Source organism: Centruroides sculpturatus, unplaced genomic scaffold (genome assembly GCF_000671375.1).
Source record: "Centruroides sculpturatus isolate CEXI.00-Female unplaced genomic scaffold, Cexi_2.0 scaffold321, whole genome shotgun sequence".
Taxonomy (NCBI): Eukaryota; Metazoa; Arthropoda; class Arachnida; order Scorpiones; family Buthidae; genus Centruroides; species Centruroides sculpturatus.
Genome location: NW_019384452.1, coordinates 630,346 through 652,604, shown reverse-complemented (window position 1 = coordinate 652,604; position 22,259 = coordinate 630,346). Strand labels below are relative to the sequence as shown.

General features: G+C 34.0%; 1 protein-coding gene across 2 annotated transcripts in view; it reads left to right on the top strand.

Moving 5' to 3' along the window:
• Positions 1 to 247: 247 nt before the first annotated feature.
• LOC111620583 (sodium/hydrogen exchanger 3-like) overlaps positions 248 to 22,259 on the top strand; it is a 62,618-nt gene continuing 40,606 nt past the window's right edge. The window contains exons 1-2 of one of the 2 annotated variants that reach the window (XM_023362535.1): positions 248 to 541; positions 2,598 to 3,069. In XM_023362535.1, coding sequence (XP_023218303.1) covers positions 2,796 to 3,069 — 274 coding nt within the window. In that variant the 5' untranslated portion in view covers positions 248 to 541; positions 2,598 to 2,795. The remainder of the gene's footprint in view (positions 542 to 2,597; positions 3,070 to 22,259) is intronic. The other variant, XM_023362536.1, reaches the window with a different exon arrangement.

The following is a 22,259-nucleotide window of genomic DNA, read 5'->3' as shown; positions in this document are numbered from 1 at the left end:
AAATCTTGGACCATGTGTTTGTTGGAAGACCTACAAACACATGGTTTCCGCCATCTTTTCTTTACGATACTGACTGGTGAGATAACGCTTTGAAGGCACTTCGGTGGCATTATCCAGCATGTAATTATAATAATCTCCTGAATCCTTTCGTCATTTTTAAGTACTTTTAGCGTAAATTTATTGGGGAACTATTTATTTATTTGGCATCTAATTTGCATAGTGTGTACGTTTCGCGTGATCTGTTTGATTGTGGGAGTGAATAGTCAAACAGCTGTTGTCTGGGCGAATTTCATACGACACATTATGATGATTTCATAGTCTAATTTGATGCGAATAAAAATTGGTGGACCTGGAAAGGTTGTAGAAATCGACTAGACTGTTGTGAGCAATGTTGGATCGTAAGAGGAAGAATGTACAGTACACTGGTGTGTTAAGAATGCGAAAAATGTTTTCTACGATGGAAAAGGATGAAGTTACGAATCATCTGAACCATGTTCTTTACCGAAGAAATTGAAGATAAAGAATTAGAAATATGAGCACAGTGAGTGAAAGACTTTTTTTCTTTAAATGTCGGTGTTGTAAGTAGCTGCGCCGATCGCCATCTTGTTTGTGGATGAGGCGTTTACAAACAAGATGGCCACCGTAAGAACTACCTAAATGCAATTTTACCGAATAACCCGTGTATGAATAATAGCGTTTCTGATGGTATTATTAATACAGATAATAGTAAAAATATTTTTATGTCGACAGGGAACCTTTAAAGATAAAAGAAATGCAAAAAAATTCGGGGTTTTTTATGTATGTTTGTATGTGTGAGGAAGGGCATGATTTCGGGTACAAATCTAGGACAGAATGGCTCGAATGGGGCTTTAACAGAGCTGTAGATCATATCGATAAGAACAAAGAAGTCAAAGGAACCATGCCCTTCCGACCCTTTAAGTTTGACAGGTCCTGAGAATGTACAGTACACTGTAAGGAATTTTTTGAAATCCCCCCAGGTGAGAGGGAGAGGTTAATTAATGAAACTTTGTTAACTGCTAAATTGTAATAAATTACTTAATTAAAACGAGACGATTAGATATAAACTATTATCAATGGCATAATTGTTCGAAATTAGCAAAGCATAAAAGTTTTTAAGGTACACATTCCCGAACAATGAATGTTATTGGCATATAATTGGCATCATTAATTTCTTAGCAATAAGTTTCCAACCAAACAAAAGTTTTGAAATTTCACAAAGTGCTAATATTTTCCATTTAATTCCGCTTCAAAAAATTAAACGAAAAGTGAATTTTAATTTCTAGATTATGAGGTGTTAATGATACATTTCCCCCCTTTGCAAATATATAATTGAAATCGGCTCGATATGTCATTTAAACACGTTTAAAATATAATAAAACCAACGTAATTTCTTCACAATTTATAATTTAAGAGATTTATTTTAAAAGATTTATATTTTTATGTATTTATTATAGTATAATACACGTACTATACACGCAATACACAAGACGAAGACAAACCTCGTATAACATAAACCACACATACAACACACAAATACCCACTCACACAGCAAGAAGATAATGTAAAATTTCATTTTAAACCTTTATTTATTTTAAAATAGACTTTTTAAAATGATAAAATTACAAGTGTAGAGGTGATAAAATGAGATATTTTTAGACAAAACATCAACCCTTTATGTACTGTATTTTGACAAGTAGAACGAAAACTATTATTGTAATCATATCAATGTAAACTGTATATTGGAACATAATACTAGATACACCGAAATATATTATTATTTAATATAAAACAGGTGACGGAATTGTTAACAAAATTGTTTCTCCAGATCAAAACAGAAGAGGAAACTAATAAAAGAAGTTTTTGCTTAATTAATTCGGTTTTTAAAGGCTAAGTATCAATTCGTATATTTAGTAGGAATATCTATAAGTATACGAGTGTACTTGGCCTTCTTATAGAGCTTATTCAACCATTAAAAATGTCATGTAGAATTACGTTTTCCACTTGTCCAAAATTATCTAGTGTGAGCCACCACTACTCACAGAAGACTGTAAACAATAGCTGATCCAAAAATCTTTACGGGGGGAATCTGTAAATGGGAAACGATATGACCTTACCCGACTTTAATGGAGAAAATACTTAGAAAGGGGGTGAGTTGCATTTTGCATACCCCCTAAACATACCAATAACTATATTGGGTGTAGTGGTCTCCCCGATTAGTGAATGTCGAACAATTCAGGAGACGTCTAATTGAAAAGTGGTGTATATTTAAATAGGTATATAATTACGTCACTTCAGTCTGCAAAACACTTGTAACAGACTGTAAAACACTTGTAAAAATTGGCTTTATTTTACATTCTGTGTGTTTTTTATGCTATTAATTCTTGTCGTTTATTGAATAGAATAAGAGGAGCATAAAAAATAATGTAAAAAGTTTCCTATTTAACGCTATTGTATTCGGTAGAAAGCAGGAATGTTTATAACACTGCTTTAATTGTTTCTTGATAAATTATTTAAATAATTGGATCGTATTTTAATTCGTTTAATTCGTTATATTTATTCATTATTTGCGGGATTAGTGAGGTGAAGAACGAATGAAACACGGGGAGACGTGAAGAAAGTTTTATAACCATCGATCGTCACTCTTCTATGACGTCGCATCACCTAACCAATAAGAAGGCGGTCGTGTTTGACATCACATCCAATAGTACCAGCTGGGGTGAATGAAATAAACGTCGACAGTGTTTACGCCAGCAGAACATGAGTAAGAACCGAGGATGATGTTTCGAATGTGTTTATTCATCTGGCTGCTAACAACCGTAACCGTTAAGGGAGAGGACGAAAGAAATACGGAAAAAACGGTGACGAAAACTTCCGAAAGGCCCGTTATCAATACGATAACGTACGCGGACAATAACGAGGATAGAAAGTACGAATCTTCTGCCTCCGGTAATCAGCACCGCTTTCAAGTAACCACCGTCGACTTTCCACACGTCTCCACCCCTTTCATCATTTCCCTATGGATAGTCATTGCCGGTCTTGCCAAAATAGGTAAGCTTTTTTTGTTTTTCTCTAGACACTTCCCCCCTTGTACAGTAATTTTTCGTCACCGTCGGATCGAACGAGAGCGACGATGACCCGAAAACAATCCGCGCGACCTTGCCTTAGAAAATAAGCGTTACGAAAGAAACAAAAAAAAACCCGAGGAAAAAAATCGGTTTAGGTAGGGTTAAACAGGTTTTATTCCACTTTAAAACGGCCCGAGTTATGAGCATAACTTGTTTATACTCTAATATTATAACGATAATGGCCGTCACTTCTTATGCAGAAACGTATTATTGTATCGATCGTCTTGAGGGGGGATGTAACGTGTACTTTCGTCTCCGGTGACCATCCACGTGCGTGATGCTTCACGGTCACGCTACAGTCTTAGGTGACAGGGTGCATTAAAGTCAAAAGTCTCCAGTGTTTTACTCGAGAAATCGGAAAAGTTCCGACGTGTTTACCCTCTCGAATTAACTCGAATTACCTTCTTTTTAGAAGGAAAAATTTCTATCCTCCTACTACAATAGAAAGTGCATGCAAATTTACGTGATGACGATTTATTATTATTAGTATTTGCGCTCGTTACTATCGGTTACGCTCGACGAGATCTTCGAAAAGAAAAGTCTTCCCCCTCCCCCCTTTTTTTTTTACGTATTGAAATTATTGGAGGTAAAATTTCTACTCGAAAAGCGAGGAATTTCTAAGGGGGTGGAAGGATGTCTTCCGGTGTTTCTTCCTCTTAAGAACTTTCTAAAAGTTAAAAGTGGCTTATGTAAATTTAAACTGGGTTAGTTTCGAACGAAAATTGAGTTTCTGGAGTGTTAAAACTAGATTAATCGTTTCTATTTTTGATGTATTCCGTGCTGTAGCATGCCACATTCGATACATACAGAACTACGGGGCGCGTAAGTGGAATTATGCCACTAAAATTCGGGGGGAAAAAAAAGAATTCCCGTACGAAACAAAATAAATGACGAAAAATTATATCCCCCGCCATAACACAATTTATCAAATGGAAAAAGAAAAAAAGGCGAAACGAGTTTTTCGTGTCCTTATTTCTCGAAATATGCGAGTTAAGTAAAGCATTCGCATAGTTTAAATTGGAGTGCAAAAGGGGGGAGAAAATATAGGTGTAGTAAACTACATTGTTTATTTTGTCAACCGTCTTTAATATTGATATTTTAAAACTCGAATTGGATAATTGCTATTTCGATTTCTTTAACGTGTAATCCTGTTGCGAAAATGTCGATCGTAGTTGTTACCGTATCTAATATTATATTATTTTAATTATTCGGTTGCACGCCCGAACCAAATTAGATGCTATATCCGGATAAAAATGTCCTTTGCGCAATTAGTTTAATTGCCCAACGAAGAATTATTAAATGGCCATCGCCGTTCTAATTGTCTGAGTAGTATTTAAATTTAGTTTTTCAACCCCCCGACCTTCTCGTAACCCCGCTCTTGATCGGTAAAAGGTTATCGTCGGGCGAATTTTTTATCTTAATTTTTAGTAAACAAGCATCTTCTTTTCTTTAAAGCTTAATAAATATATAATTTAAGACGTAAAATCTATAAAATTTACATAAAAGTAACCGGTTCTTCTCGTAAGTTGAGCTTATAGTTACGTAAAACACTAGCCTAATGTTTATCGATTGTTTACGTAATTTTAATTGTTACCGAGTAACGATTGATTACGATTTATGCAATAGTTTGTCTGCTTGTTATAATTAATAGAGTTATTAGAATGAGGGAGAGACGTATACTGACTTAAAGTGCATCGGTTTCCTGTACGTTGCGGACAAAGCCTATTTATATGCATTTGTGTTCACTCGGCACGATCCGGCTGTTCAAACTTTGAAAAACGTATGTTTTATTTAATTAGTTTGTCGTATCGGCCGACGACAATAGCTTCCGTTTATCAAATCCCATCCACCTTAGGTCAAACGGTTATCTCTCGATAAATAATTCAAACGTGTCCCTAGTTAGACAGTCGATCGAACTCCTTTATTCTTCTATAGAATAAACGCTTTCGCTCCACTAATAAACCGGAACTTTTTAAACTTTCGATTGTAAAAAACCGGATTAACCTAATTTTAAATTTATGACGAGTTAGAGGGGAAAAATGGCCATTTTTCTACACTTTTAGAACCGTTTTTGTAATCAATAAGGAACGTTTTTGTGCGTAGAATCTCGAGTGTATCCTTCCTGTTTTCTTCTCCTTAAAAGTTAAAAGGCTTTAGTCAGCGTGCTATTTAAATTATTGAGTAAATAGCCAAGTTTCTTTTTACATAACCTAAATAATTTTAACGAAATAGCTGGAGAAAAAAAAGGAAAAAAAAAAAAAAACACTAGAAAGCTCATTTTCTTCCATTCCCTCCTCAACTTTGTAGGCCATAATACTGGAAGAATTAACCGTACTGTCGACTCTTTTGACAGAGAAATTACAAGAGAAGCCGAATTAGATCTACTTTTTTTACATCTTTCGAAATCAACAGTTAAATATGCTAATTGTCCGGTTACAAATTCGTAATTATCGTTTACAATTATTCATAATATGAAAAAAAAAAACAACAAAGTCGATCTCTTTACTCAATATTTTATTTTATTGATTAAACGTGAAAATTGCGTAATTTCGAAGGAAAAAAATATATATATATTTCGGTAAGTCACTCGAGCGATGCTAATTAAGCGTTGAATGACTAGAAAACGTGACATTTCGGTCGGATCGACCGCAGGAAAATAAAGGAAAATAAACATCTCCGGTCGATTGTTGTCTCGCCTCTGTCGAAAACAATAAATCAGTAAGGTGCATTAATTAATTACGTGCTTACCTTTTTAGAAATCGATGGCCTCTTCTAAACGAGTAATAAATGCCACTCTTCCAGTCCACTGTTTTAATAAATAATACCAATTTTAGTATGGAATTGTTCACGACGTCTTCGTTTTCCTGTAGAGGACGAGGGAAATTCTGTTAATTTTATCGTCTTTTCCGACCTTTTTTCTTACTAAAATCTGTTCTAAATTGTGCCTGTATGCTTTCCCTCCCTAAAAAATAAGCTGAGGGTGGCTTAGATGCTAGAAAAATCGAGTTTTTAAAGGGATAATTTTAAAAATATTGACAACTAGAAGGCAATACCTCATATTAGAGTGTGTGTGTGTGTTAGAATTGTGGTTAAGGAGGAATACGTTTGTTTAGAAATTATTGTATTGTACGCGGGTTGTGTGTGTCTAAAAGACAAGGAGGATTATATGCCGATATTAAACTGCAATTACAAAACTAGTGCCTGTGAAGAAATAAGTTGTTCTATTAACGAGGGATATAAGACGAAGCGTGTTATGCAAAGATATTTTATTTCGATGTTCTTCGGGATATAAATACAACAAAAAAATATACTTATTTCGTTTTCTTCTAACCTTCAATGAAAGGAAGTTAAAGGGGAAAAATATCCAAGAACTTTTTTTTTTTTTACTCGTTAGTGCCTATTTATTTAAGAATTTCGAAATGTAGATAATGGCAAAATATTTTTATTCACACAAATTTTCGTAAATGGTACAATTACGAGACGTATTTCACGAATAAGCCAATTATTTGATCTGTGGAAATTAACCAGTTACGTAGTTTTTACGCAGGAAATACAGAAAAAACTCCCCCAAATTTTTCTACGTGTATGGATGTTCGTGTATGGAGGGGGGACAGGATTTTGTTCACCCGATTCGAAGCTTAATAACTCCCGTGCCTTTCGTCGAAAATTTCTGAAATTTTGCAGTGTGGTTGGCGTATTAGGGGCATCGTTGCTATTAAATTTTGGTGGTTAAAGGACGAGGGGGTGGGAGATAAACAAGGAGTAACCTCTCGTATCTCGAATAGAGTCAGACTTAGTTAGCATTTGCAATTTTTCTCGTCTCTACGCTGAAAATTAAGCTTCTTTTTTTTTCATTTTATAATAATAAAATCTCATAACAGATGACGCCATATGTAATTTTTACTTTTTTGCCGGGAAAGTTATACAACTCTGCTGGATTTTTTTTTTTTTAATATTCGGATCTCAGAGATGTGGTTCTGTATTATAAAGGGTCACTTAAACGATTGTATTGAATAGCTTAAAAAGATGTAAAGATTATTTTACTGCATTCAGATTTAAATGTTATCTTCTCGATGGCTATCTTTCTCATTGTTTTCATCGTTGAACGTATTCTTCTTTCGGAAACGATACTAAAAATATTTGTTTCTACACGCTCTGATTGATAATTAGATCTGTCGACCCTCGTGACTCTCTACCACTATTAAGCACGTGAAATTGACGAAAAGTACTATTGACTCTATCTGTATCTTGCCCTATGCACTACATTTACTTAATGTCTTTCTTAAACACGAGGACTTTTCTTAAGAGGAAGTGGGACGAATGACCCAACGTTCCAGAATTGGGGACGAAGATAAGTTTATTCTTTCTTTCCACGTGGGGTTTGAAAACAAATTACTCGAATAGAAATATTAATTACGGAAAAAATCGTGACTTTTCTTTTATAATTATATGTACTGTACTTTACATCTTCGATTCTCTTGTCTCGATTGAAGGGAAAGTGGCGCAATCGTTCATTTGTGATGCACCTTACGTCCCGTCATCTTATGCATTACACAGCTTTTTTTAAATCCCTACGTTAGACCTAATTCTTGACGCTTTAATGAATTTCATAACAAATAATTTCCTCTTTAACAAAGTGAAAAGGGCAATTAAACGTGATTAATTATCCGATTTTAACGCGGTGATGGAAGAATGGGCAAATCTTTTCGTTGTGCTTCGAGTGAGGTTGCTGCTAAAAAAAACACTCGGTTTTAGATAATTCCTAAGAGAACAAAGGACCTTTTTCTATGAGAAACATTCGATTCTGTGTTCCTAAAACGAAATTACAAATGCTGTCATTTGTCACTCCTATAAAAAGTTTACTATTTGAATAGGTCTACGATCGACAGTGGTCCATTTTATCTGTTTGGCTCAGTGATTTTCTATTTTTTTTCTTTTTTGCTGCGGACTAGTGAATTTTACGTCACATACCTCAGTCTATTATAATACTATTATATACAGTATTAATTAATTAATTTTTAATAAAGAACCTTTTAATTTAGAGCCCTAACAACAAAAATTCTTACCCCCATATTTATTAATTTAGAAGTTGTTTCGTGAGAAGAGAGAGAGAGAATTTGGAAGAGCAAAATTCTTGTTTGAAAGTTTCGCAAAATAGGTTACGTTATTAATATTTAAATATTTAGGAATTAATCAATCTACTTTCGTAAGGTAAAGTCATTTCGATTTTATTAGAAATCAGAGTTAACTTTAGAGTATATTGAAGTTTATTGATAAGAAATTGACAATTGAAGTGTGTGTTAAAACAGGGCTTTATCACGTAGGGTTTGAAAAATGGTCTTATTGATCCTCCAATGATAAGATGTGTTAGTTATCCTTTACTGCCTAAGATAGAGCCTTACGTTGAGCCTCACGTTTACGTCTTCTCTGTGATAGCACCTTTATAGAGGATTCCAACATCTGTTACAAATTAAAATTACGAAAAAAACTTACAAAATATTAAAGTAGAATTTATAAAATACATCGTTTCCAAACGAATTATTTCAGTAATTTGCGCAATATAAAATTCATTTCCGAGTATTTCAACTAACGGTATTAAAAGAAATCTTTTTTTTTTTCAAAGGCTGCTTTAACTCGTGGGCATACCCTGTCACGACCGGAGGCCTCACCCTCTTAGGGCCTTACCCGTTATTAATATTTTTCTTTTATATTAATACCTGTATAATTTCTGTAAAGGAATTAGGTCGGGACCACAAATTTGCATAAAACTGCCCCGTTGTTTTCTAGTGAGATATGTAAATTATCTCGATAAACAAGAAACAAATATGTTCTTTTATAAAAAGTATAAATAGTTGTTACTATGCTGAGCCTAAAAAAGGTATGCGAGGACGAAGGCCCCCGACAGGTTGCAAGTGTGGGCCCCCTCTACGAAAGCCATCAGAATAAGCCTATACGAATACAATCGATAGAAACGTGTTTTAATTTATATTATTTATATTTATACCGAGGAAGATGCATCACGAGAGGACTTTCTATGGGAAACTGGCCCTATTAGATGTTACACGCGAAGAAAATCCGGAAAACTCCACACGTGGCCAGCCAGTTGGAAAGGTGCGAACCCGCGACTAACTACCGGTGTTCGGTGGTTTTAATCATTCGCCCACTTGTGGGTTCCATTCCGTTCTGAAGAAGGACTAACTGGAAACATTAGTTAGGCCACACTCCTTAATTATACGTAGATTAATTTCTTTTTAGTTTAAAGTGATGAAAAATTCTTTTAAAATAAAAGCAGGTGAGTACAGGAGGTACCGTACTGTGTAATGTATAAAAAGAGATGATTTGAGTATTAGAAATTACAAAAATGTAGAAGAGTTATAGTTCTGTATTCATCGTTGAAACAATTCTAAGTGTAAAACTCGTTGAAGTGACTATTAGATTTGATGTGTTTTCGTACAAAAGCCTGTTATCCTCCATACAATATTAGTACAGTTTTAAGGAAGGTAAACCTACAACACTGAACTGATTCCCGCTTTAAATGTTCTCATAATTCGTAACGGAGAAGGAAAGAAATAGCCTTTTACAATAGTTGTGAGATTGATTTCGATGGTAACTCGACAGGACCAATAAAAATTCCTCATCTGACCTTGACCCGCGTCGTGTCAGCATCGGACACGTGAACTAGAAAGTTGAAATGGGTGGAGCTCGTCCTACTTTTCTAACGCTCGTATCAGGTATTTGCGCAAACCGAACGTCGATTATGTTCAAGACAATGAAAAGGAAAATATTCAAATATTTAACATTTACATAGAGAAAGACTATGTGAAGGGTGATTATTAATTATAGAATTTCTGTTTGACACTCGCTCCATTGCTTTACTTCGTTTAAGTAAGGTTTTATTTTCTTAAATTTCTATATACAAGCAGTTATAATGTTCTAAATATAGGATGACGTATTATATAAGCTTAGTTACGTGTAATTTCATTGTTTACGAGCACACTAGAGCAATAATTCGTGTATAAACAATGCCCTTTCTTGCGAGTTATTTCCAAGAAGATCAAGAACCCTTCGGTTGGATCACGTGAGTAAGAAAAGAGCAAAATTGAAAATCCAAACTCGTTATTCTTGTCGGGAGAATCCGTTCCATCTTCTCCAAGTAAAATGAGACTAACGATATCTCCGTGAGATCTTCAGTTAACCCAATTTCCTTCCTTCACGAATAAGGACCTATGCGAAGTCCGTGGTGTGGGATGTCACTGAAATTACACGCCATGGCGGTCACGTTAATTATTCATATTCTAAATATATATATGTGGGAACGATATTCGTTGGGCCGTTACTAGAACAGAGTGCAAAATGGGTGAACGACCACGTAAGACCTCTCTCTCTCTGCAAAGTTAGAAGTTACTCGGGTCCGTGCGGTATATGCTTAACGCTAATTCGTTGCATGCCGTAACCGATGATAAACTAGCTAATTCAGTCATGAATTTGACGTCTGGTAATTGAGTAAGAGAGAGAGGATTAATTGAGGAATGATAGCGACAGCACGTTCCTTCTCTTTCATCCCTCCACGACGCCCCGGGTTAAGATTAATTCGATAGAAATAAACGTATTAACTACATCAGATGGAGTGTAGACAATTAGAGAAATGTTAAATTTTAAATCTGTAAAGTTCTGCGATAAGCTGTAAAAATTAACAAAGCGTTTCGATCGTTTATGAAATTGAAAATGACTCAGCAAATGGCGAATTAATTGCACCACAACGAACTGTGGTACATGTTTCGGTGCATAATAATCTTCGAAGGAGCTGTCAACACAGACTTTTGTTCGGTCTCTGATCATCTTCTATTGTTTATGAAATATTTACACTATAATTAACTCTAATCATGACGTAACTTACTTTAATATTACTCTTTCCTTCAGGCTAGCTGTAGAAGTTTCTCCATCCGGATTCTTCATCCTAATTGTTTTTTTTTTTTATATACTTCTTCCATTTAAAATTCCCTTAAAATATTAAAAATATACGATGAAAATTAACAGAATTTCACGAAGAATTGTACATTAAGCACTTTAAATTCTTTTAAAGTATTGGAAGTTTTGTATCGACGAGTAGAAATGCTGCATTATTTATTAACTTTTGGAATGAAATAATTGAATTATTTAGCATTTCTAAGAATTCCTTGTTCTGTTGATAATTAATTGTAACTTAAATAAATAATTTATATCGATTGGAAATTTCCTATTTTCCTTATAATTCCCTAAATGATGAATGAAGTGACTCACTGGATTTGTCTATAGAAAATCACTTTTGTCACGTTTAAAATAGTTTGTGGCATTGTATAACACCGTCATTAATTACACTATTGATTAATTTTTATGTCAGATTTTACGTAATTATGCAATTTAACCTTGTCTAGTGTATTATTTCTTACGAATTGTCTTAAGTTTCCTGGAGAAACACGTGAATATGCAAATTTAGTTTGTCACGTTTCGGTTATATTTGGGAATTCGCCCATCCTATACGTACGAAATATGTAAAAGAATTCGAGTTTAAGTGACAAGTTCAAGTTTTCTTCACGAAATGACCTTCTACGTGATGTTTTTCCTTGTTGAAGATTTCCACTTTAGTAAGAATATAATAATTTTCTCTCGCTTTTATCGAACGAGGAAAACGCTTCTGTTGTTTTTCCTTTGCATTTTTTCTTTCTTTCTTTCTTTCTTAATTAAAAATTTTAAATTATTAGTTAAATTTATTTCATTTAATTGTATGTAAAAATGAAATTGGGATTAAATTTGAAATGAGAAATTATGAAGTTTGGATGAAGTCCTTATAGAAAAAAGTCCTGCAGCGAGTTGCATAACTTTCTCGGCAAAAAAGTTAAAATTGTATACGGCGCCATCTGTTACGAGATTATATTTTAAAATCTTTTATATAATTAAAGCTTAATTTTTAGGGTGGAGGCCAGTTTACAAGAGAGACTATAAATGTTCGTAACGAGTAAAATCCGACCCCTCTCGAGATACGACACGTCACTTCCTCTATCTAACCACCCCTTCGACTTTTAACCACCAAAATTTAATAGCATCAATACATCTAATAGGCACATCTCTCTGCAAAATTTCACAGATTTTCGATTAAAGATACAGGAGTTATTAAGCTTCAAACTGTATCATCCTACGTACCGTACATACAGAAAAAGTCCCCAATATTTTTTGCATTTCTGGACGTTTCAAGGTCCCACGAGTCCAAAAAATGTAGAAATCTTAGGGGTCATTTTTTGTCCGATTACCTTACTTTACCCGTGTTTATTTAGCCTATAACTGTGGAGAAAGTAAAATCGTGAAGCAATAAAGTCGAACTATTTTGATCGTTAACGATAAGGACAAGTTGAAGAACATCCCATAAAACTATTAATAATTTCGCACGCATTATTCTAATGAAATATTCTATTTTTAGGGAAAGTTTGTTAGAAAGTTAATGAATAGTCGAGTTTACTTTTTTTTAATTCGATCGTTTAGAATTTATATATATTTTTTCGTGTTGTAATGTCCTTACCTAATTTTCCAAGAATAAACAATTACGCAAGTCTTTTGTTGTTCGATTTATACAATTCTTTTAATTAATTTTACATAATACACTTACACGGGTAATTATTTTTATTTGCGAAAAAATATGTCGATTAGAGTTAAAAAAAATTAATTTAAAATCGATTTAAGGAAGGAAAGAGCGATACGAATAGGATCAGCCGTAAGAATTATAGGACCACTGACAATTAGTTTATGGTCCCATGGTATGAAGAATTCTGGTTCAATGGTCATTTGTAGAGCTCTACAAAGTTGATTTTTGTTAAGTTATATATTTAAATATTCTATATTTCTATATGGAATAATTGAAAATATGTTTGTAATCGACCAGGCCCTTAAGTTCTATCCAGTTCGATCCTCTACAGATGCTCGTTATTATATCATAACAATGGATTGCAGAATTGATGGGACCAGGCAACTCAACACACGGGAGGATTTCCTTTGAAAATCTGGCCCCTATTTAGGTGTTTGATACGTGAAGAAAACCCGGAAACCTCCACGTGGCCAGCCTTTTGTTTAGATCCTTTTTTTTAGGTTATGAAACCGTTTAAATTTTCAAAAATGCCATCCTGATTTAAAATTTCGATTTTTCTCGGATATCCAATTAAAACCGTCGGTTCTAGTACGAAAATAGATAAAACGATTGCAATAAAATAAATGTAGACATATCGGAAAGTTCACTTTTAAGATACTTTTATTATTAATTAGATAGAAAGCAGCCGGTACAGAAATAAGAGATTAATAGAACATTAGTCTATCAGTGAGATACTCGTATTGGCAGACATCCAGAGAACACCTCTGTAAAAAGTTCAAACAATTTCGGTTCGATTTGTTAAAGAAACATCTGCCTCTACCTTTATGTGTAACTAACTTTGCATTTCTTGTATCTGAAATGATGTTTTATCTACGTTTTGGGTAGGTTTTTTAGTTAAAAACTTATGATGAAATAGCCAATGTTTTGTCTGAGTAAATGCGTTTAATATTTTATGCTGAATCAAAAAAGTTAATTGTAACATTTTTCGTAATTTGAAATTTAACGTTAGTTGATATCTATGTAAATATAAAGAGACAACTTTGCCTTATTTTGTAAAATTTTAGTTCCTTAACACTGTTTTCTTGAAAATCCGTTTCGTTCTTGTACTTTGCTGCCTCCGCTTTAACTTCTTGTACAGCACTTCTGCTGTCTCCGCTTTAACTTCTTATACTTCTGCTGCCTCCGCTTTAACTTCTTATACTTCTGCTGCCTCCGCTCTGATGATCCTACATTTTTATGTTATATTTAAAGGCTTCTGCTGCCTCCGCTTTAACTTCTTGTACAGCACTTCTGCTGCCTCCGCTTTAACTTCTTATACTTCTGCTGCCTCCGCTTTAACTTCTTGTACAGCACTTCTGCTGTCTCCGCTTTAACTTCTTATACTTCTGCTGCCTCCGCTTTAATTCTTACCCCCATATTTATTAATTTAGAAGTTGTTTCGTGAGAAGAGAGAGAGAGAATTTGGAAGAGCAAAATTCTTGTTTGAAAGTTTCGCAAAATAGGTTACGTTATTAATATTTAAATATTTAGGAATTAATCAATCTACTTTCGTAAGGTAAAGTCATTTCGATTTTATTAGAAATCAGAGTTAACTTTAGAGTATATTGAAGTTTATTGATAAGAAATTGACAATTGAAGTGTGTGTTAAAACAGGGCTTTATCACGTAGGGTTTGAAAAATGGTCTTATTGATCCTCCAATGATAAGATGTGTTAGTTATCCTTTACTGCCTAAGATAGAGCCTTACGTTGAGCCTCACGTTTACGTCTTCTCTGTGATAGCACCTTTATAGAGGATTCCAACATCTGTTACAAATTAAAATTACGAAAAAAACTTACAAAATATTAAAGTAGAATTTATAAAATACATCGTTTCCAAACGAATTATTTCAGTAATTTGCGCAATATAAAATTCATTTCCGAGTATTTCAACTAACGGTATTAAAAGAAATCTTTTTTTTTTTCAAAGGCTGCTTTAACTCGTGGGCATACCCTGTCACGACCGGAGGCCTCACCCTCTTAGGGCCTTACCCGTTATTAATATTTTTCTTTTATATTAATACCTGTATAATTTCTGTAAAGGAATTAGGTCGGGACCACAAATTTGCATAAAACTGCCCCGTTGTTTTCTAGTGAGATATGTAAATTATCTCGATAAACAAGAAACAAATATGTTCTTTTATAAAAAGTATAAATAGTTGTTACTATGCTGAGCCTAAAAAAGGTATGCGAGGACGAAGGCCCCCGACAGGTTGCAAGTGTGGGCCCCCTCTACGAAAGCCATCAGAATAAGCCTATACGAATACAATCGATAGAAACGTGTTTTAATTTATATTATTTATATTTATACCGAGGAAGATGCATCACGAGAGGACTTTCTATGGGAAACTGGCCCTATTAGATGTTACACGCGAAGAAAATCCGGAAAACTCCACACGTGGCCAGCCAGTTGGAAAGGTGCGAACCCGCGACTAACTACCGGTGTTCGGTGGTTTTAATCATTCGCCCACTTGTGGGTTCCATTCCGTTCTGAAGAAGGACTAACTGGAAACATTAGTTAGGCCACACTCCTTAATTATACGTAGATTAATTTCTTTTTAGTTTAAAGTGATGAAAAATTCTTTTAAAATAAAAGCAGGTGAGTACAGGAGGTACCGTACTGTGTAATGTATAAAAAGAGATGATTTGAGTATTAGAAATTACAAAAATGTAGAAGAGTTATAGTTCTGTATTCATCGTTGAAACAATTCTAAGTGTAAAACTCGTTGAAGTGACTATTAGATTTGATGTGTTTTCGTACAAAAGCCTGTTATCCTCCATACAATATTAGTACAGTTTTAAGGAAGGTAAACCTACAACACTGAACTGATTCCCGCTTTAAATGTTCTCATAATTCGTAACGGAGAAGGAAAGAAATAGCCTTTTACAATAGTTGTGAGATTGATTTCGATGGTAACTCGACAGGACCAATAAAAATTCCTCATCTGACCTTGACCCGCGTCGTGTCAGCATCGGACACGTGAACTAGAAAGTTGAAATGGGTGGAGCTCGTCCTACTTTTCTAACGCTCGTATCAGGTATTTGCGCAAACCGAACGTCGATTATGTTCAAGACAATGAAAAGGAAAATATTCAAATATTTAACATTTACATAGAGAAAGACTATGTGAAGGGTGATTATTAATTATAGAATTTCTGTTTGACACTCGCTCCATTGCTTTACTTCGTTTAAGTAAGGTTTTATTTTCTTAAATTTCTATATACAAGCAGTTATAATGTTCTAAATATAGGATGACGTATTATATAAGCTTAGTTACGTGTAATTTCATTGTTTACGAGCACACTAGAGCAATAATTCGTGTATAAACAATGCCCTTTCTTGCGAGTTATTTCCAAGAAGATCAAGAACCCTTCGGTTGGATCACGTGAGTAAGAAAAGAGCAAAATTGAAAATCCAAACTCGTTATTCTTGTCGGGAGAATCCGTTCCATCTTCTCCAAGTAAAATGAGACTAACGATATCTCCGTGAGATCTTCAGTTAACCCAATTTCCTTCCTTCACGAATAAGGACCTATGCGAAGTCCGTGGTGTGGGATGTCACTGAAATTACACGCCATGGCGGTCACGTTAATTATTCATATTCTAAATATATATATGTGGGAACGATATTCGTTGGGCCGTTACTAGAACAGAGTGCAAAATGGGTGAACGACCACGTAAGACCTCTCTCTCTCTGCAAAGTTAGAAGTTACTCGGGTCCGTGCGGTATATGCTTAACGCTAATTCGTTGCATGCCGTAACCGATGATAAACTAGCTAATTCAGTCATGAATTTGACGTCTGGTAATTGAGTAAGAGAGAGAGGATTAATTGAGGAATGATAGCGACAGCACGTTCCTTCTCTTTCATACCTCCACGACGCCCCGGGTTAAGATCAATTCGATAGAAATAAACGTATTAACTACATCAGATGGAGTGTAGACAATTAGAGAAATGTTAAATTGTAAATCTGTAAAGTTCTGCGATAAGCTGTAAAAATTAACAAAGCGTTTCGATCGTTTATGAAATTGAAAATGACTCAGCAAATGGCGAATTAATTGCACCACAACGAACTGTGGTACATGTTTCGGTGCATAATAATCTTCGAAGGAGCTGTCAACACAGACTTTTGTTCGGTCTCTGATCATCTTCTATTGTTTATGAAATATTTACTCTATAATTAACTCTAATCATGACGTAACTTACTTTAATATTACTCTTTCCTTCAGGCTAGCTGTAGAAGTTTCTCCATCCGGATTCTTCATCCTAATTGTTTTTTTTTTTTTTATATACTTCTTCCATTTAAAATTCCTTTAAAATATTTAAAATATACGATGAAAATTAACAGAATTTCACGAAGAATTGTACATTAAGCACTTTAAATTCTTTTAAAGTATTGGAAGTTTTGTATCGACGAGTAGAAATGCTGCATTATTTATTAACTTTTGGAATGAAATAATTGAATTATTTAGCATTTCTAAGAATTCCTTGTTCTGTTGATAATTAATTGTAACTTAAATAAATAATTTATATCGATTGGAAATTTCCTATTTTCCTTATAATTCCCTAAATGATGAATGAAGTGACTCACTGGATTTGTCTATAGAAAATCACTTTTGTCACGTTTAAAATAGTTTGTGGCATTGTATAACACCGTCATTAATTACACTATTGATTAATTTTTATGTCAGATTTTACGTAATTATGCAATTTAACCTTGTCTAGTGTATTATTTCTTACGAATTGTCTTAAGTTTCCTGGAGAAACACGTGAATATGCAAATTTAGTTTGTCACGTTTCGGTTATATTTGGGAATTCGCCCATCCTATACGTACGAAATATGTAAAAGAATTCGAGTTTAAGTGACAAGTTCAAGTTTTCTTCACGAAATGACCTTCTACGTGATGTTTTTCCTTGTTGAAGATTTCCACTTTAGTAAGAATATAATAATTTTCTCTCGCTTTTATCGAACGAGGAAAACGCTTCTGTTGTTTTTCCTTTGCATTTTTTCTTTCTTTCTTTCTTTCTTAATTAAAAATTTAAATTATTAGTTAAATTTATTTCATTTAATTGTATGTAAAAATGAAATTGGGATTAAATTGAAATGAGAAATTATGAAGTTTGGATAAAGTCCTTATAGAAAAGAAAAAAAGTCCTGCAACGAGTTGCATAACTTTCTCGGCAAAAAAGTTAAAATTGTATGCGGCGCCATCTGTTACGAGATTATATTTTAAAATCTTTTATATAATTAAAGGTTAATTTTTAGGGTGGAGGCCAGTTTACAAGAGAGACTATAAATGTTCGTAACGAGTAAAATCCGACCCCTCTCGAGATACGACACGTCACTTCCTCTATCTAACCACCCCTTCGACTTTTAACCACCAAAATTTAATAGCATCAATACATCTAATAGGCACATCTCTCTGCAAAATTTCACAGATTTTCGATTAAAGATACAGGAGTTATTAAGCTTCAAACTGTATCATCCTACGTACCGTACATACAGAAAAAGTCCCCAATATTTTTTGCATTTCTGGACGTTTCAAGGTCCCACGAGTCCAAAAAATGTAGAAATCTTAGGGGTCATTTTTTGTCCGATTACCTTACTTTACCCGTGTTTATTTAGCCTATAACTGTGGAGAAAGTAAAATCGTGAAGCAATAAAGTCGAACTATTTTGATCGTTAACGATAAGGACAAGTTGAAGAACATCCCATAAAACTATTAATAATTTCGCACGCATTATTCTAATGAAATATTCTATTTTTAGGGAAAGTTTGTTAGAAAGTTAATGAATAGTCGAGTTTTTTTTTTTTTAATTCGATCGTTTAGAATTTATATATATTTTTTCNTCATTTTCTTTCCTGATTTAATTGGCACGAGTGTTTATGTAAAATAATAATAACGATTTAAATGTAAGTTTTAACGAAAAACGACTTTAAAATTTCGTAAAATAACGATTTATTTTGCTTATTTTTACAATACTTGCGGAAAAAAAAATTAGCGATAGTCTCCGCCTCCAATCATGTGAGAAAACAAAGGTGTTGTTCTCTATAAAAGGAACCCTATTGTTTTCACAATTGTAAAAATATCCGCGTATTTATTTGTTTTTATTTCGTCTGATAAGAATAATAATTCGTGTCCTGTTAACTTAAAACGAGCTGCTGGTTTATTTTTTCTACTCACCCTGTTTACAAAATACTAACGAGCTCGATAGTTTAACGCTAAATATTACAATATATAGGCCTAAGTACAGTTTTTAACAGTTCATGTGTATTTTTAGCTATCAAATTTACGGAAATATTGTAAAAAAAAAAACATTATATTACAATAAAAACATTATTTAAGGGGTTTAAAAATTAAATTTCTTGTAAATTAATACACGGTGGCCCAAAATTTGGTTAACTATCGGTAAGGATAAATGGTAAAGGGAAAATGCCTTGTTTAAACTCAGTTACGAGTGTAGTTGGAAGTACAGAAACAAAACACGGTTAAGTGACTTTTGAGCCATCCTGTATATTTGAGATGGTGGTGTTAGCGTGTTCGTAGAGAAAATAGCTTATAATATATGTATATTTGTGTACAAGATTAGTCAGCGGTCGGTACAAGAGGAAAGGAATGTCGAGGGAGGACATCTGTGTGATCGAGATAAACAAACAATGATCGAACAGATTTTGTATACCTACTGTATACGAACCATATGAAAAAAATACAGGTATTGACTGTTTTCTAACTGTGTACTTAGTTTTGGTCCACCCTGTATATCACGTAACTTCCGCTTACATACCGTTGTGCATCGGCTCCGTCGGATAACATTTTTCCTGTTTCCAAGTTGTGGTTGGATAAAGTTTTGGTGGATCCGTCTTGAGTGTTTTCTTAGTTTCTATACAGTTCTAGTCGAATTCTTTCCTATTATCAGTCTAATTGTTTCTTTTGTCCTCTGGTTTCCACAAAAGATTCGCTCTGTCTTGGAGTACTTCTCGTAAAACTCGCCCACTCCTTAGGAACCATGACAACAGAACCCGAAATAAAGAAATTTTTTGTCGATTGATGGGGCTTTAAACTCATTGCTTCTGCAGTTAAAGATAATTTTATAAGGTTTACATTCCGAGAATAGTTCTATTCGAAATATTTAGTTTAAGGAATATCTTTTAGGAAACTTATACAGTACAAATCTCGTGTAGATATTGGCATAGGATCCTATTAGTATCCAGTTTATACCTGTACTTTCTGAAGCCCGAAAAGTATCCACCATTCAATACTGGTAGTTGGTCGCGGGTTCGCACCTCTTCTTTCCATAAAAAGTCCTCTTGGGAGGCATTCCTTCTTATCATATATTTCATATATTGCGTTGCCTCATCCCATTAAACCACATCAAACTGAGGCCCGAAAGCTAAAGGCCTTAAGGTTACGTTGCCTTAAGGTTAATCATCACTATTTAAATATAGCGTAACTTTTAAAAACATAAATTTCAAGTTTTTTAAATAAGGATACACGTGAAAGTTAACCATGCTATTACCTTTCTGTAACCGTGTGTATTAGAAAACTAGTGATTGAATAGAAGGTTCTAAAACAAAAAGCTCGCACCTTTAGTCACAAAGAATTACGATACGAGACGTAAAAGAATCGTGACGAAAGCGTGAGGTGATACAAACTTGTTTCTAACAAACTCGTACCACGTGACACCCTCTACACGTTCGTGTTATCACACCAGAATACAGATGTAGAATGCCTCTGGCACGAATCTGTATCTTGTATCTCCGTTAAGCTTTTATTAATGCAGTAAAGAGAAAATTATCGTTACAGAATAACCAGCAACGAAGGAAAAAAACCTGTTTGTTACGTCTTATCGGTTTCAGTTTTTTTTCTCGTACGTAAAGGGCAATCACTTTGCTGAAATCTGAGAGAAACAAGTAATTCCCCGAAGATAAGACTACAGAGAGAGCTCATACTTTAAATTAAATATGAATATGCCGTGCTTAATAGGTGCATTTTCCATAAGTGTATTAACATTTCGCTATATACAAGGGATAACGTTATGTTATACTCGAAACGTTTACGAAGAACTCATGCATTATTTATCACCCATCAATTTAATGGTGACAGTGATTTTCACTGGAATTGCCACTTATTAATTTGTTTAATTATTTATACGTTTGAATTATTCATTTTAAAACAAAAAAAAGAAATCAGGAAATTAAAGGAGTTAACGGTGTAATTCCTTTCTGAAAAATGTTAACTTCCTACTAAACAGTGTAACCGACAGGCCATTAAGGAGTCAATAAGAGTCGATACCTTAATGGTCTGTGGTATACTATTGTTAATTTTCTAGCAGCGATTTTTTCAGAAAATAATCTGAGACTTGGAAAAAAAAAATAAAAAATCCAGGCAACTGAATCGGGTATGATTTTTCCCAGAAGAAAATGCGAAACCAGAACGTGTCATAGAAGTTTAAATCTGTTTCGGTTGGTTAATAATCGTTTCGGTTCGGGAGTTCTGCGGCTGTGTAAACATTTCTCGAGACTACTGTCAAGAAAAATACCTAAAAACTAATCCCAGAAGTAATTTTTAAGTGTAATTCGAATTGGGCATTTCGATAGAAGAAAATATCTTTGAACGGAATCATCAGTCTTTCTGCGCTTTGAACACCACAGAAAACTGTAAGCACTATCAATATCATATAATTTAGTGGGGTTTTTTTTTTGCCATTTTTAGAAAGGCTCTTTGAAATGACATTAATTATGAAGTAAAATATAGTGCCATATGCATACACTCGTCTAAAGAATACTTGAGAACCCATCTTTTCTTTGTTTTACCTTGAGGAAAAGGGTGTTTCTCTTACAATATCTGTTTAATTTCCATATATAAGTCACTAGTTTAACAGTTAAAGATTTTAGTGAGTATTCCATTGTTTTTTTTCACTGTTTAAACACTGTAACTGTAATTTATGTTACACGGTTACGGCTAATGAAACTATGAGTAATCGACCATAATGCGTTAAAGATGGATGGGAATACTCGGATTACACTCTTCGCTCTGAGGATTTGGAATCTTCTATTATTTGAGTAAACAGAATATATATTCGATTTCCTAGTGTTAATAACTAGCAAAGAGATCGGAAAGAAAATTCGTTATGACGAAAGCTACTTAAGAAATATTGATTAGGAATTACGGCAATGGAAAATTATTTTACAAATAAATAATTAAATGGGCTATTCAGTGCGTAAAGCTGAAAATTGTTTATTTAACACTTTNCTTCTGCTGCCTCCGCTTTAACTTCTTATACTTCTGCTGCCTCCGCTTTAACTTCTTGTACAGCACTTCTGCTGCCTCTGCTTTAATTTCTCACACTATTTCGACAGTAGACGCATGTAGCCTTTGTGAATCGGATGTATACAGTACGTGCCTAGATAGTACATATTGTATGCGTACAGATAATTTGTGTGTCGATTTCGTGCAAGAA